This window comes from Pezoporus occidentalis, unplaced genomic scaffold (assembly GCF_034315485.1).
Source record: "Pezoporus occidentalis ecotype Australia unplaced genomic scaffold, CSIRO_AGI_Poc_V1 ctg81, whole genome shotgun sequence".
NCBI classification, from domain to species: Eukaryota; Metazoa; Chordata; class Aves; order Psittaciformes; family Psittacidae; genus Pezoporus; species Pezoporus occidentalis.
This window is the reverse complement of record NW_026916170.1, coordinates 7,250,981-7,268,788: the sequence shown is the minus strand read 5'-3', so window position 1 is coordinate 7,268,788 and position 17,808 is coordinate 7,250,981. Positions and strand designations below refer to the sequence as shown.

Sequence of the window (17,808 nt, the reverse complement as noted above, 5' to 3'; positions counted from 1 at the left end):
TATGAAGCAAATGCCACCCTTGTAAAGTTCATGTTAGCAGGTGCAATGCCAAAGAATCTGCTCAAGGCTGTGAGAAAAGAGGATGCTGATCCTGGTGCTCCATCGCCCCCGCATTTTATTACTCATACAGAACTGTACGTGAACAGCTGTCCCATGTGTTAAAAGGCTTACAGATGATGTTAAAAGTAACTAAACCAAAAATAGCACATCGCTGAACAAACACAACCAAACTCCGATAATTTTTAAATGGAAAGGCTTAGCCTCAAAGGATAAAGCTGAGCTAAGAGTGAAAACAAAATCAAGTTCTCAGAACTGCAGCATTCTGTCAGGTTGATGAATTTCCTTCAGGCAGGCCGGTTTTTCTGGTTTCCCAGAAAAACTTTTGTCCCTCGGTAGGTGGTGCTGTCGCCCTTCAAGCTACCAAGGAGTAAGATGCAGCCTTGTTTCTAGCGCAGAAGTGAATTTCTTGGAATAGCATAATCAATGTCACCTCACCGTTTAAAGGGGAAAAATAAATAAATAAATAAATAATAGATAGATAACTAAATCTATCTACTCTGAACTTGTAATACTCAGATAAGCTCACAGTTCACATGGCATTTGAAGTCAGCAGTTTCCATCTCACTTCATGCACCGATATCACCATACCACATACTGAACAACAATAAAGTGACTGTACAAGACAACTAAAAAATTATGACATTGCTATATAGATAAAATTAGAAATTAAGAACTGCACAAATATTTGGACCTTTCTGCAGCATATTCTAAATCAAACGAGCATGTCCATTAAGTGCTCTGAATTAACACCTGAATAGAAAAGAATGGTACCAATATTGTTCTAAGAGGTGAGTCCTAAAGCTGAATGTGCCTGTGAGATGGGTTATTTACATACATGCTGTGAAACCTCAAAAATTCTCAACTTGAGCCCCAAGGGACACCAAGAGGCCTTAGCCACCCTGAGCAGCCTGCCTGCCATACATCTTTGACTCCAGACCTGACTTGTTAATGCTGTCTGCTCTGGGACTGTCCGTGACCCCTGTTAGTCACCGCCTCAGGCCTGATCAGAGGACCCTGTTCAGTAAAGGTCATGGTGCTGCCTGTGCCATGCGTCCTCTCCCTCACTGGGGAGCACCACTTAAGCTGCTCCCTGCCATGAAGTGCAATGAACTATATTCGTTTGTTAGACAAGACAGGCAGTGGTCCATTTCACAAATGCACAAGAGTCATCCACACTACAACAGGCAGGTAAGGAAGAATGGAATTATTTCCGGGAGACTTACCTCTCAACTCCCACTGTCCTGGGTTCAGCTGTAACAGTTATTTTTCTCCTTCTAAGTAGCTAGTGTTGTACAGTGTTTTCGACTTTAGTCTGAGAACAATGCTGACCAAAACCATGACACCCACAGAAACCATTTAAGGGACCAGCAGGCACAGGGAGACCAATGAAGGTTTGCTCTCTTCGCTTGCTCATGTAACAACTTACATTCTCCAGCAACGTAGGAGCAAGCGCTAAGAAATGTGCTGGAAGAGCTTCCAGCAGCATGCCTAATTTGCCCAAGAGCAGGAGAGGAACTGACACAGAGATGTATCAGTCACCCAATAACTCCTTCAAAGATCTAAACTTCAGAAACAAGAAAAACCCCAACCAAGCCCCCACCCTCTACACACCATAGAGGGAAGGGAAAGGCACTCCCCTGCAAATTTTTTCCAACTAATACGGAAGTGCCATGTTGGAAACAGAATTATTCAGTTGTTCTTGGAAGATCTATTCATAAGACCAAAGTTCTGGTCATTAACACATCAAGACCCAGGACTGCAAGTGGGTCTTGCATTCCATCCAACATCCACAAGTGGGAGCTGGAGATCAGGAGAGAATTTTGCCAATTCTCTGATGAGGTGTAGGGGCAGTCCTAAGACAGAAATTAATTAAAAAGTATTTTAATATTTGTGCAATATATAATTTTTTTTTTTTTGCATATCAGTTATATATGCAATTATTATCTCATATACAATACTGTATGCACCTCCATTCACAAGGCTACAACATCAAGATGCATCAAGAAAGATAAACCTTTTACACGTTAACAGGAAACACATACCAGACCCCAGACATGAACAGCACTAGATCAGAGAGCCATCAAGTACCAGATGAACCATGAAATATCAACTCAAGTCCAGAAACACACACTTTAGGGACAGCTATTAGGACTACAAAGATGGAGGACAGGTGGTGATTTCTCAGTGTTTCACATGAGAGATTACCTTCCGGCCCTGTTGTATCCGCCAAACAAGGACTAATAGAGAAATTGATTCCAGTGCCTGAATAAGGTCTCATCTACTAAAAATGCACCAGCTTAAAGGAGTGTCTTGAGAATTTTATTTAACTCCTGCTGTTTTGTGGAAATCTCTGTTTTGGATAGCTCACACAAAGCTGCAACTAACAAGTGAAGTCTAAAAGGATTTTGTTTTGGTTACTGAATCAGTTAAGGCAGTATAGATTTGGAAATCAGAAGGTCTCCTCAAAGCCCTGGTTCTTGAAAGATCAAAAGACTCTTTTCAGATGAAACCATACCTCAACTGTAGATTCATGGTGCAAGAAATACTTCACACACAGGTAGTCAAGGAGCTATATGCTAGTTTTATTTGTAAAATACTTTATTCCTAACAGCAAAATATTCTAATTTTATTTTACAAAAGTTAGGAAAAAATAATACATTTGAAACAGAAACAAGAAAACTATTTCTTTTATTCAATTCTCTTTTCAATATGGAAGCCATAGGTATGCACCACACTAACAGATTTCAGTGCCAGACAGGTCATTCAATAAATAGATCATTCTACCATTAAAATCTGTGAAGGACAGTGAAAAAGTATACTGCTGAAAAAATATAGCATTTTTGGCTTCTTCTGAGGTCTGGAACTAGTAGTATCTACACACAACAAAGTTCTTGGCATTTACAAGAATGACTGTTTAGAACAGTAACAGCAGAATTTGTTAGTAGTAAACCAGAACAACCAAATTTTGCAGTACAACATTTCTAGTAAAAAATAATTAAAAATCAGAAATTCAGCCTATTTCTTAAATCCTACAGAAGACTTCTGCAAGGAGGTTGTAGGTGATGCTTAAGTTACTAATTTCATATCTGATAGGGCCATTGCATATCCTAACTTGCAATGAAAAAGCTGATCCTGTACTGTATATAATAAACACTGCCTGTTCACTATGAATAGAAGTTAAAGTGAGAACAAGTAACTCTGCTATTTTATCCTATTGCTAACAAAAGAACAAACCATGAAACCTTTGCCTTGGAGAGGGCAGATTTAGTTAAATCTTGTTCTGCTATGTACACAGGCGTAATTTTGGAAGCCACCACTGCATCAGCTTGCAGAGTTGAAATTGGATCCCTGCGTCAGCCTTCTGAGAAGCTTCTTTCTGTGAAAAAGCTGGACACCCGAGACAACACTCGGACGCAACGCAAGTGGCAAAGCAAGCTTACCTTAGCCAATACGTAGACAGTAAGAAGACTATGTGACCCATACTGGAAAACAAGTAACAAAAAGACATATACCAAATACTTCCTCTTTTGTAAACAAGAAACAACTGACCAAAACATCCACGCAACCAAAAAACCCCAAACAACAAAGAACCCACCCAACAAAGAGAGCCATTAACTTCTGGGCAGTTACTGCTGTGCAATTTCAACTTACAAATGAAACTGAGGGGGATGTGAAAATGAGTAAGAGTTATTTTTATTTTCATGAGTTCAGCATCCAAGTAATTTTCAACGTTTGGTCTTTTAATACACAATTCAGTGCACTAATAAATACTAGTGTTGTGTGGCCAAGAAGGGCATATTTATTGTTGACAATAACTTCTTCCTCTAAGTGACAGAGGAGTGAACAAGGAGAGGGGCTTTGCTGACCTCATACTCACCTACAACAAGGGGCTAGTTGAGAACGTGAAAAGCAGCCTTACCTCAATGACCATGAGACGGTGGAGTTCAGGATCCTAAGGGGAGAGGGGAGAGTAAAAAGCAGGCTCACAATCCTGGACTTCAGGAGAGTGGACTTTGGTCTGCTCCAAGATCTGCTATGAAGAGTCCTATGGGATTAGGGCCCTGAACAAAATTTACAGATCACCTCCTCTAAGCTCCAGAGAGAGCCATCAAAATAAACAACAAGTCCAGCAAAAATACCAGGAGGCCTGTGCTGAACCAGGAGATTCTGGACAAACTCAAGCATACAGAATGTGGAAGAAAAACCAAGTAATCCAGGAGGAACGTAGTGACGTTGTCTGAGCATTCAGGCGTGAAGTTAGGAAAGCTTAAACCCAACTGGAACTAAAAGTGGCCAGGGATGTCAAAGATAGCAAGAAGAGCTTCTGTAAATACACAGGTGACAAAAGTGCCCACTGCTGAATGACACAGGGAACCTGGTGACAAAGTACACAGAAAAGGTTGAGAAATTCAATGCCACCTTTGTCTCGCTTTTTATGAGTGAGATTGGCCCTCAAGAATCCAGAGACTGGGGGCAAGGCTAGAGCAATGAATATACACTGGGTTCAAGATGACTCGGTCAGGCAATCCATAAACAAACTGGACATGTATTAAGTCCAAGAATCCTGATGGAATGAGCCCATGAATGCTGAGGGAGCTGGCTGATGCCACTGCAAAGCCACTCTTGATTAATCTTTGATTGATCAAGGTTTAATGGGACAAGTGTCCAAAGACAGGGTGAAAGCAGATGTCACTGCTGTCTTCAAGAAGGGCAAGGAGGACTCGGGGAACTACAAGCCGGTCAGCCATACCTCCATTCCTGGGAAAGTGATGGAACAGCTAATCCTGGAAACTATTTTCAGGCAGGTGAAGGACAAGAATACTACCAGGAGTAGTCACTGCATGTCTTCAACAAGGGGAAGTCACAGCTGACCAACTTGATAAGCTTCTACGATAAAATGACTGGCAGATGAGAAAAGAGGCGTGATTATTGTCTTCTTGGACTTGAGGAAAGCCGTCAACACTGTCTCCCATAAGATCCTCACACACAAGCTGTTGATGTATAGGCTGGATGAGCAGACAGTGAGGTGGACTGGAAACTGTAAAAAAGTCAGGGCCCAGAGAGTAATCAGCAGCACAAAGTCCAGATGAAGGCCAGTAAGGTACCATCTAAGGTACTAGCAAAGGACCCCAGGGATCAATACTGGATCTGATCCTGTTTAACATCTTCATTAACAACCTCAGTGATGAGGCAGAGTGTACCATGGGATGTTCTAGTGGACATTAAGTTGAACATGAGCCAGGCACATGCTCTTGCTGCGAAGGCGGCTAAGGGTACCCTGAGCTGCATTAGGACAATGTTGCCAGCAGGGCTCAAGGAGGTGACCCTTCTTCTCTTCTCAGCACTTGTGAGGCCACACATGGAGTGCTGGGTGCAGCTCTGGGCTCCCCAGTACAGGACTGCACAGACATACTGGAGAAAGTCCAAAGGGCTACAAAGCTGATGAAGAGACTGGAGCATCTCTCCTGTGAGGAAAGGCTGAGAGAGCTGGGACTGCTCAGTCTGGAGAAGAAATGGCTCAAGAGGGATCTCATCAATATATATAAATACCTGAGGGGAGGTTGCAGAAAGGACATATAGCCAATAGGACAGAGCCATGCTTTTCTCAGTGGTGCCCAGTGGCAGGACCAGAAGCAATAGATACAAACCAAAACACATGAGGTTCCATCTGAACATCAGGAAACACTTTTTTTTCCACTGTGACAATGATTGAGCCCTTGCAGCAGTTGCCCCAGAAGGTTGTGGAGTTTTCAACCTTGGAGATACTAAAAACCAGTCTGGACACTGTGCTACACAACTGGCTCTAGGTGGTCCTGCCTGAGCAGGAAAAATGGATCTGATGGCCTCCAGATATCCCTTCCAACCTCAACCATTCTGTGACTCTGCAAATAACCACTGCACAATTTCAAAATTTTAAGTTAACAAAGGCAGGGTCACAAGTCTTTAGAACACCAGCCTGCCCAGAGAGCAAAACACTTTTAGCCTTGTTGACCTGAGTATTAAAAACTATGATTATGAGCTTGAGAAGGCATACCACTGATGCTGATCATCTCTGACTACATACCAACAGTACAGCATGTGTTCTCAGTTGTAACTGAAGGTCCAACTTGAAGGCGACGGAAATTATTATTTCACAAATTGGTATTAGGATCCAAATCCTCTAGACGAAAGTTGCAACAAATTTGCATCTTGTGGACATCCACACAAGTTGATGAGACATATACCACTGAACAGCAGACCAAGGCCCTGAAGAAGTATTTTCTTTAATTTTCATCAAGAAAAACCAGAACCAACTATCAAACTGTTTGTTCTGGATACTTCCTCTGTGCTTTTGTAGAGCTAAATCAGAGCAAAGAAAATATTACCAACTCTAATTACTTTTCTGCCTGCCTCTTTCCTTATTCTACAACAAAGACTGCTCTAGGAGGCAAAAAAGGTGAGCAACATAACAAGTCAGCTGGATGCAGGATTTATTTTTTTCCTTCCTGCATTAGATATTTTGTCTTAAAATATCCAACTGTCAAAGCAAATTTCATTCTTCACACATGAGATAATTTTACTAAGTCTACCTCTGAGGAGGACCAATCATTCCACATTTCTATCTGCTTCTGCTGACTTGATGCACAGTGCGTCTCTTCTAATTAGATTAATGTTTCAGAGTCAATGAATCATGAGAAGAAAAAATGCTTTTAGGAGAGAGCACATTGCAAATGCTGCAGGGAACAGTAGAAGTAATTTGTGAGGAGCACACATGCTACTTTAAAAGAAGTTACAGTTCCCAAGTCTTCTGCTAACTTTGGTCTCATGAAATAATATTATTCCATGTGGCTGACAACTCAGTATAATAGGACAACTTGATGCAACAGGCTTCTATGTGGGGTTTATAAAACCACTAAACTAGGATTTGAGACGCATAGTAAAGAGCTTCAGTCCATGAGATTGATATTGTTACTTTCAAATGGCTTCACTGAAGTAGGACTCTGTGGAGGACTCTTTGCACTCAGTGGTGGCATGGTCAAGACCTTCTGGCGGATTCCAACTGTGGCTTTTTTATGGTCATGTCTGAGACTGCGGATTGTACTGTTTATGGCAGCAACACATGCCTTCCAATCATATCCAGTTTCCTTTAGATCAAAGGATGGATAATTCTCTTGAAGAAAGTCTAAAAATAATCAAGTACATAATAGTGAGTTATGAATCATTGATGGAAGTTATATACTCTTTTATTGATGTAATTAAGCCATAACAAGTGCATGCTACCAAAACAGGACAGCTAGGCATATTATAAGGCTTGAAAAGCAAAGCTAGAGAGCAAATACTCTCTACCTCTAACAAAAGGTCTAAACATAAAAGCAAAATTTGCAAAGAAGCATGTAACCATGTATGTGGGCTTGATCCCTTTAAGTGCTGAATAATTTCAGCTTCTAATGGGATCAACCAGGGCAAAGAAATCTCAGGCTCCATTTCAAAACAATCGTTATTCAGCAGGACCAATCTCTTCTTCAGAGATCTCCAACAACTATAGTCACTAAAATGAAACAGTAATTCAACATAACACAGCTTTAGAGGAACAGTGACAGAAAAAATGCATGAGCTTGTTCCTTACCATACTGCAACAAGATCAATAAATAGATACTAGAGTTTGGTAGTAACAGGATAAATAAGGTAAGACTACAGCACTTCCCCCCCCCCCCCCCAACAAGTAAAACACGTAGCTTTTAAAACAGATTTATTATTTTTTAGTTATTGAGGAGTGATCACCTTTCTGAGCTTAGCTAAATTATACGTTTTCTTCAAGCAAGCCCTTAAAAGATATAAATAAGCACCAAAAGGAAACCTCAGCTATAATTTCAAATCAAATGCAATACTATTTCTACTTCTCTGATTAACATCTAGATTTACCTTAACAGAATGAAAGGTATAGCTAGTTGATATTATGCCAGTTTTGTTCTTCCATTGCTCTCTCATATACTAGCAATTAAAAATCTAATATAGTATCATTGTTTACAGATGATATTTTAACTTGCAGCATGGGTCTCTCTGTTTTTTTTCTTCCTTCAGAAAGACTTGTGCTCTTGCATTTTACGCTGCTCCAGTGGGGGCAAAGGGGAAAGGGAGAGCACCTTGGGTTCTTTTATTCCCAGGCTGCTCCAGTAATAAACTATGCTGACAAAGGACACACAAGCTGTTGGATGAAACAGCAGCTGCCCTCTCTTCCCTTCCATTCCCAGCAGTGAATTCAATAAAATGCTTGAGCTCAGAGCTACGACAGATAGCAGGAATTCCTTATACCAGGCTGTCCTGGGTTCAGCAGTAGCAGTCATTTTTCTCCTTCTTAGTAGCTGGTGCAGTGCTGTGTTTTTGACTTTTGGCCTGGGAACAGCGCTAATAACACCAATGTTTTTAGTTGCTGCTCAATGATGTTTACTCTGACCAAGGACTTTGTGAGTCTCATGCTCTGGCAGGGAGGAGAGGAAGCTGGGAGGAAGCAGAGACAGGACACCTGACCCAAACTAACCTAAGAGATATTCCATACCACAGCATGTCATGTCCACTGTATAAACTGGGGGCAGTTACACAGAAAGGTTAGACCACTGCTCAGTCGGGCTGGGTATCAGTCAGCAGGTGGCAAGCAGTTGTATTCTCTTCCATTATTATTTCCCTTATCATTATTATTATTGGTGGTAGCAGTAGTGATTTGTGTTATACCTTAGTTATTGGACTGTTCTTATCTCAACCCATGGGAGTTACACTTTCGATTCTTCCCCCCATCCCTCCAGGAGTGGGGGGGAGGAAGGGGTGGGGAATGAGAAAGCGGCTGCATGGTTCGGAGTTATGGCTGGGCTTAAACCATGACACAGGCCAACAGAACCATTGTACATGGCCCACAAAACAAGTTTTTAAATTACGCCTTTTCTGGCACAGAAATGGACCAATTGTAGGGACTGTGGTAGGGGCTATGGGGGGCCCCTTCCTGCTCAGCAGGGTTACATTCAGGCCATGTTATAATGTTAAAGAAAACAGGATCGGGGACTGCCCTCTGACCCCACAGCCAAGTGACATGGCACAGTTGCAACCATGACACAGAGGACTTTGTCTCTCTTCTGGTCTGGAGCCTACATGGTGTTCCTGTGGCCGTAAGACACACTTGCATCTTTTGAATGCTTCTTAAGCTCAAGATGTCACGACACAAAATATGTGTATATCTGGAGATGCTTAAAGTGGCAAAGCTTCCCAGGCTAGTGGTGAAGGAATATGCACAGTCTGGGAAAGCCCACTCTTATGTATTGCCTTCCCATATTGGGAATGGTTTCTGGCATGCTCTCTCTCTCAAGCCATACCCACATACCAACCCAGAGAGTGAGAGCCACAGCCACATTTTATTTGGCACTACTGCTGTGCCCTCAGAGGCAATCTTGCCACACCTGCAGAGCTGTTAGGCTGCACTGTCCAGATGTTAATGACCCTTTCAACCTCCCTGTGTTCCAGACATGGAGAAGAAGCAGTTTCAAGATTTGTTAGGACATGCATGTTGCAAAAAAAAGTGTGATGAATCACAGAAAAACTCAAGTCAGAAGGGACCCATAAGGATCATCTAGTTCAATCCCCTTCTCCTCACAGTGCTCCCTAAAACTAAATCCTATGACCAAGACTGCTGTCCAGACAAGCATAACTAGTCAAATATGCAACCTTACTAACTTAGTGATCACTATCCCATAGTGATACCATGAGGAAACAGGAGGAAGTAAAACCCTACATCAAGCCAGTGCTGTTGGGAAATGTTGAAAGCACTCCACTATTACACTACCTATCACCTGGGATCCAGCCCAGTAAATAACATCCCCCAAGCAAAACTTAGAGAATGCATGTATTTTCTCTTTAGATTTCTCACAGAAAAAAAACTTTTACAATTAAAATATGACAAGAACACATAAAATTAAAGGTGGAAAGATCTCCAATATTGCATAACCAAACCTTTTCAAGTATGTTGAACTCTCTGAGATGCTTTTATAGTCACAGAGCATATGGCCACCAAAAACCTGATAATCTTTCCCCCCATCACCACTGTTTATGGTGGCCATGCTTAAATCTCTGCCAGATAATACCAAGTTTTCTTCTGTGTGATAACCCATACACCCTTTTCTACCTATAACCTACTTCACGTTCCTCCTCACTTGCTACGTAACTGTTATGCTAATTCTACTCGTCACATTTCTGCTGTCTTTATCCAGCCTTGCAGGAGGGACCAAATGAGACTAACAGAAGACTCCCTCTGAGGTGGGAGGGAACATGGATCAGTGTTCCAGAAGTCTTAATGCTGAAGCCAGAACAATGCAGAAGGCAAAACGTCTGCTACTACTCCAACCATAACATACTCTCCCTCTGCTTCTGGAATAGCATTTGCAAATAGGGTGAATAATTCCAATTTCCTGAAGAAATCCTGGATACACATAAGCTGAGGAAACTGTGAAACTGTCCATGTTCATACAGTGGAACAGGCTGCCACATGTTATTTTAAAAGACACACTTCAGTAAAAAAATGTTATTCAAAGAGCTCAAACTGGTCTAATTCAAAATGCTGCTTGTTATCCCAACTGCAGCTTCTAAACAACTAAGCAATTTGCTGAGACCTTTTCTCTCTATGGAGCCTCTGGGGTGAACAGGGACAGCTCATCTTTGATCCCTCACAAGAGCAAGGCACTTTAACCCTTTCCTTTCCAGTCAAAGTCAGTCTGTAAAGGACCTTGGGAGGTCTCTACTCCAAGCTTCTGCCCAAAGCACAGACAACTCTAAGGTCAGACCAGATTGTTCAGGGCTTTGTTCACTGAGGTGTGGAAAAAGGACAGAGGTGGCACAACCTCATGGAACAACGTGCTCCAGTGCTGGACTGTCTGTCCTCATGGGGAAAAGGAATCTGCTCATATTCAGTCTGAACCTCTGATTTCCACTTATGTCTGTGGTTTCTCACCTCCCACATTCAATGCTGCTAACAGCCTTACTCTAGGAGTCTGCTGAGAAGAGAGACAGTGGCAGGCTGCTACTAGGTCCCTTAGAACCTTCTCTTTTCTAGACTAAGTAAACCCAGATTCCTCACTGGGCAGGTGCTCTAGTTTCATGTCCCTTCTAGTGGCCTTCCAGCTTTATCAGTATCTCTTTCTTGAACTAGAGGACCAAAAATCTGACACAGTAATCCAAATGCAAACTCATAAATGCTAAACAGAGGGCAAACTTTCCCTTGATCTCCTGGCTGTGTACCTGCTAATAATGTCAAATGAAACTTGGTGTGTGTTCTCCATTTTCTCCAAGGCATAAAGATGTTAAACAGACCAGGTAAAAAAGTGCTGACTATTCCCAACTACCACTACCCACAGGCCTGAGAAACCTTCATAGAATCATAGAACAGTTAGGGTGCGAAAGGATCATCTAGTTCCCTACAGTCCCTAATGAAGAGTCACTCCCCAACATCCCTATAGGCCCCCTTCAGATACCGGAAGGCTGCTATGAGGTCTCCATGCAGCCTTCTCTTCTCCAGGCTGAACAGCCCGTGCTTCCTCAGCCTGTCTTCATAGGGGAGGTGCTCCAGTCCCCTGATCATCCTCATGGCCCCTCCTCTGGACTTGCTCCAACAGTTCCATGTCCTCTTGATGTTGAGGACACCAGAACTGCACACAATACTCCAAGTGAGGTCTTACAAGAGCAGAGTAGAGGGGCAGGAGCAACTCCTTCAACCTGCTGGTCACGCTCCTTTTGATGCAGCCCAGGATACGGTTGGCTTTCTGGGCTGCGAGCGCACACTGAAGCCGGCTCATGTTAATTTACTCATCAACCAACACCCCCAAATCCTTCTCCACAGGGCTGCTCTGAATCTCTTCTCTGCCCAACCTGTAGCTGTGCCTGGGATTGCTCCGACCCAGGTGTAGGACCTTGCACTTGTCATGGTTAAACTTCATAAGGTTGGCATCAGCCACCTCACAAGCATGTCCAGGTCCCTCTGGATGGCATTCCTTCCCTCCAGGGTATCAACCGAACCACACAGCAAACTTGGTGTCATCAGCAAACTTGTTGAGGGCGCACTCAATCCCACTGTCCATGTCACTGGCACAGATGTTGAACAAGACCGGTCCCAACACTGATCCCTGAGGGACACCACTCGTTACTGGTCTCCAGCCGGACATTGAGCCATTGACCACAACTCTTTGCATGCGGCCATCCAGCCAGTTCTTTACCCACCGAGTGGTCCATCCATGAAATTGATGTCTCTCCAATTTAGAGACAAGGATGTCATGCGTGACAGTGCCGAACACTTTGCACAAGTCCAGGCAGATGACGTCAACTGCTTTACCCATGTCCATCAGTTCGGTAGCCCCATCATAGAAGGCCACCAAATTGGTCAGGCAGGATTTTCCCTCAGTGAAGTCATGGTGAAGACTAAGGTAGAGGAGACACTGAACACCTCTGCGCAATCTGACTCTGCTGTCACTAAGTTACCTGCCCCATTCAGCACCCGGCCCACGTACTCCTTGATCAATTTTTTATGATTAATGTTGCAGTAGAAGCTGCCCTTGACATTCCTGGCAACTATTAACTCTGGCTGAGTTTTGGCTTTACTGACACCATTCCAACACTCTCAGGCAAAGTTGTTGTCCTGATTTCAGCTGGTACAATTTTCTTCCTGTTATCTGGTATAGCGCTGTGATTTGAATTTAGGATGAAAATAATGTTGATAACCCACTGATATCCCAAACAGATATTCTATACTATATGATGTTATCCACAGTATATAAACTAGGGGAAAAGCTGGCTGGGGACTACTGCTCAGGAACTGGCTGGGCTTCAGTCAGCAGGGGAAGAACAACTGCTCTATGCATCATTTGTTTTGTATATTCTGATTCTTTTATCATCATTATTTTCCCTTCTGTTTCTGTCCTACTCTCTATCTCAACCCACAAATTTTAATTTTGTACACCAGTACTCTCCCCTATCTCACTGCAGAGTGACACACTTGAGGTGAGCGAGAGGCTGTGTGGTGTTTTAGATACCTGGCAGGTTAAACCACAACAGTTGCTAAATTCCACTTCATAAGCTATCCTTGCTTCTATGCTCTCTGTACTGCCTTTTTTCCTTTTTTTTCCCCTTATTCTATTTTTTTGTTTTTGTTTTTACACTGGAGCTCAGTTGTGGATCCCTTGCTTAGCTAAACTTGCCCCCCATAACTCTATCAGTTCTCCTAAGTGTCAGGATAGACTCTCTTGTGCTTGCAGAAAGCTGTCCTTAAAGGCCTGCAAACTTTCCCAAGTTTCTCTTCACCTCAGAGCTGTCTCTTACAAGCTCACACCTATGCATTTTCCTGAATAAGCCAAAGTCTAGTCTCCTAAATTACATGGTCTATATTCCCACCTTTTTAAACTACTCAGGATCTTGAGGTCCATTATTTCACAGTCTCTACAGACAATACTGCTACTGATTATCACACTCCAACCCTTTTTGTCAAAAGGGCCATAACCTGCTGTGCACGACCTCTGATTGGCCTACCTAGCCCTGTATCACAAAATTATCCCCAGCACCCTCCCGAATCCTCTAGGACTGCTTCCATCTCTCACTGTGCTGCCCCTCCAAGCAGATGCCAGAGAGACTAAAGTTTCATCATACAAACCAGATTTGTGATACACAGACTTCCTTGAATTGCTTTAATATAACTCCATCTACTTTCTCTCAACTTGTTCCACTGCTTACATTAATACCTGCAGAGTAGTTACACAGACTTACTTCTGAAACTGTGGTTTGTTCACAGGACACAAAATTAATCATTCCTGTTATTTTCTCCACATTATCATTTGAAAAGAGATTTTCTTACTCACCTCTGAGAGCATTAATTCTGTTGCAGTCCAGCGGGCTCATGCCACGTTCAAGATTACCATATACATTGCTTTTTACCAGCACATCTTCAGTGAACATATGACGAATTAGGTAGCGAGCTGACAACTCTGGCCGAGACTTCCCCTTAGCTACATAAATGACTGAGAAAGGCAACTGAACATTGCGCCATGGACTCCCAAGAAGTTCTAAAAATGATAGAGGGGGGGTAGAGAGATTTTACTTCTCCAACATTAACCATGCTTCAAAGTGGCTGTATTACGTAAAACTAGGGCACAGAAAGCTCTTCCCAAAGCTACTGTACTTGCTTGGCAAGACCTGGGTAAAACTGTAACACTACAGCTAATAGTAAAATACAACATGTTGCAGACAAATATCCAAGTAGCCAAAAAAACCTCCCTGTTTCTCAGCAGCATAACAGCACTTCTGATATATTTTCAGCAGTGCTAGCAATATAATCTGCATTATTAATGATCACTTTCTAAATTGTTTTAATCTCAAAAGAAGATGCTATTCCTCTTAGATAATTAAATAAAAGTTCTGCTGTTTCAATGGTGTTTAGATCCTGGAAGTAGAAACTGAAAAACAGGATCGATTTTTTTAACTACTTCAACCTGACTCTACTAAAAACATTTTTTAAAAAAATATATAAAATGTGGATAGTAACTCATGTCTGTGGGATCAGACTAACAAATGTTGGGTCCAGGAGCAGGTCTGATAGAGCCCCAAAGTGATTCTAATCAAATAAATTATTTCAAAGGTCAACTAATCTCAGTTTATTTTCCTGTAAACTCTCTAGAGCGTCACATGCTGTATGTGGAATTTTTTTCCCATGCATTTGTATCTTGTGCATTTTTATTAAAAAAAAAAAAAGTTATAAAGGCTGCTTTAAGATTTTTATTGTCCTAAACAGCCAGTTTTACAGAAACATGCTTTTCTTCTGAAACTGCAATACCATTCAACAGATAATCTGAGCCAGTTTACTCCATTCAGGTAGAATATCTACCAAAAAATCCCCCCAAAAACAAAACCCCACCACACCCAACCAAAATTAGGGCAACTATGAAACAATTCTTGAAAACTAATTATTCAGTGAAACTCTGCAGAATATCTTACAGATGAACTTTCCAGTCTTAGAGTGGATGCCCCCTGGGACATTGGTAGAGGCCAACCATTAGTTTGCTCTCATGAAGACCTACCATATGTACACCAAGTCACTGCTTTAAAAGTCCCACAGTTCAGCAAATCCCTATACTACACAATTTCACCTACAGTAGCATCTTCTGCCTCTCACTGACCATTTAAAATGTAACACAAATCCAGAAGATGAACATTTCTTAGTTTACCCATAGGTTCCAAAGACTGCGGTTTCTTGATCGAAGGTGCGTGGAAAACTTCTGGAAACCTTTCCAATCCCAAATCCTGCAACATGTCAGTTGTGGCCATTTTCTGAGAGTTTTGAGAATTGCCTTCACTATCCTCATTACAATTTAAATCTACACAATGAGATTTATCTGGAGCATCAGTCACTTTTTCCTTCCCTTCAGCAGTCTCCTGAAAATTACATGAGGTTAGCACATACACTGGGAGAAGCCTACCAGTTTTCTAAGTAGTGCTCCAGTTCATTTCCCATTTAGTATAAATTAGATTCCAGATATTTACAATACAGTTACTCTTGAATTTCAATCATGAAAACCACAGGGGAAAGAGATACTAAATATTCACAGACTTGCACAAAGCTTTTTAGAAGCACAGGTAAATGGGAGTTACAGGTGCTCTAGGAGAGATGTTTCAGACAATATAAACTTGAAATACATAGCTGGATATATCTGAAGGAAATCCTGTGAAAATGGTGCTAGTAACTACATGTTTAAGCTTGCAGTCAAATCTGATGCTATTTCTAGGCAACATTTACAGTGCTTTCCTTTTAGCATCCTATGTGTACACAGCTCTTAACTGAATGCTGGACACAGGAACAGGAAGATGCAGAGCAAGAGAAAGGGATATGCTTCAAGTATTCACCATATGGAACTAGTGCTGCAGTCAGCAGGCCTGTGCTGAGCAATGCAAAGCAAGAACCCAAGGGGAATTTTCAATTAGAGAACTCCTATGATGAGAAATTCCAATAACTTGAGAAAGAAGCACTAATTTAGTACTTAATATAGCATCACCTTGAGACAACTTACTGGGTTTATTTTCGTTTCAGAGCGTAAGCAGCGGATCATAGCATTGACATTTGTGATACAGGTTTTCCAGTCTTTTCCATGTTCACTCAAATCATAGTTTGGAAAATTAGTTGCAAGAAATTCTGCATACGAAACAAAACGTTTTAAGCCTTGTGAAAAAAAGTGATGTTTACAAATAATCTCATTTAGAAAGAGGAATTTAGAAAGAAATGCTTCATGTTTAATGTTCCTTATTTAGAAGCTTTAGATTGCCAGCTTTAGCTACAGAGAGATAGTAAACTTGCGTTTTGAAGCTAAGCAGCACTATGAAATTAACATGTGCAGCGATACTTTTTTTGCAGTGTTGTGAATAATGCTTTTATTACTAAGCATTTTCTGGTAGAATCAGAGGAAAGGTGTGATTTACCATACTAACTTAAAAAAAACAAAGCACCAACAACCCCACCCCCTACTAAAAAAAACATCAAAAAAAACAAGAGACAAGGTAATGCTAATGGTGCAATTACTTCACATGGCTTAAATAACCTCCCACCTTTTAAACAGGAAGAAGGAGGTGTATGGTTTCACACGTATGTGCCAGGGGATTTTTGTAAAGAAAGGGCTTGACACTGGGAAAAAAAATTAAAAAATTGTCCTCCCATCTTTCCCATTTCTCAAACAAGAGAAGTGAACAGAACTTAAAAGAAAGAGTATTTAAGAATCACCAGTTAATGCTAATCCAAAGTATACCATGACCAAAAACTCACCACACAAACACAGAATAAGTTGCAAGGAAAAACTTAGAAAGAGTTAGCATGACTGATGAACATGAAATATACAAAGGTAGGAGAAATCAGAATTAGTTTGTCCACACTGGAGAAAAATGAGTATTGAGAACTACGAAGCACGAATTTCAAAACCAAAAGAGAGTGGAGCGGAGCTGGACACCCACTACTGTCTTTATCAGTTCACCAGTTGCTAGATAATGATTAGCAGAAACATACAGAGAAAGACTCTTGTAAATTAGAAACTTAGTTAAGTATTGAATAAGTAAAGCTGTGTATTTCAAAAGGTAGCAGCATACCTCTCACTGCAGCAATTTTGTTTGGATCCAGTGTTCTGCGCCCTCGTGCACTCACTCCCATAATGCTGCACAACAACGTTTCCTTGGGGAACAAGACACGAACTAAGTAGCGTGCTGCGTATTTCGGTTTAGTCTTTTGCCGAGCTTTCATCAGATAGGTGCCAGGAACTCTTACATTTCTCACTGGGTCACCAACAAATTCTTTTGTAAAACAAGAACATTTAAAGAAAAAATAGTAATTAAAAACCCCATGCAAGTTGTTAAAAAAAAATATTTTTTCAAACTCTCTCTTGACCTCTGAGGTACTCTGGTCAACGTTTTCTACTACACATAACTCCACTATGTATTACTTATCTTTGCTCTTACAAAAGCAACTTTAAACTGGAATGGTTCCAAAAATATCTTTCTTATTCATGTTAACCACCAACAGAAATGACACCTAAGAAAATGCATTAGACATGTAAGAGTTCAAAATATTCAGACTGGCCTATTTTACAGAATTGCATGTTTTCAAGACAATGGCCTATGAAGAATGGCATAATCCATACATAGTACGGCTAAAACACACACTGTTTACAAATTCACAGATAGATATCTAAGTATTTCATCTACTATTCATGCAGC

At 41.4% G+C, this 17,808-nt stretch overlaps 1 protein-coding gene across 1 annotated transcript in view; it reads right to left on the bottom strand.

Moving 5' to 3' along the window:
• Nucleotides 1–6,305: 6,305 nt before the first annotated feature.
• BEND2 (BEN domain containing 2) overlaps nt 6,306–17,808 on the bottom strand; it is a 31,467-nt gene continuing 19,964 nt past the window's right edge. The window contains exons 9-13 of the mRNA XM_062603673.1: nt 17,185–17,385; nt 16,122–16,243; nt 15,234–15,489; nt 13,920–14,123; nt 6,306–7,222 (exon numbers count right to left, since the gene is read on the bottom strand). Of these exons, the coding sequence (XP_062459657.1) occupies nt 6,987–7,222; nt 13,920–14,123; nt 15,234–15,489; nt 16,122–16,243; nt 17,185–17,385 (1,019 nt within the window). The 3' untranslated portion in view covers nt 6,306–6,986. The remainder of the gene's footprint in view (nt 7,223–13,919; nt 14,124–15,233; nt 15,490–16,121; nt 16,244–17,184; nt 17,386–17,808) is intronic.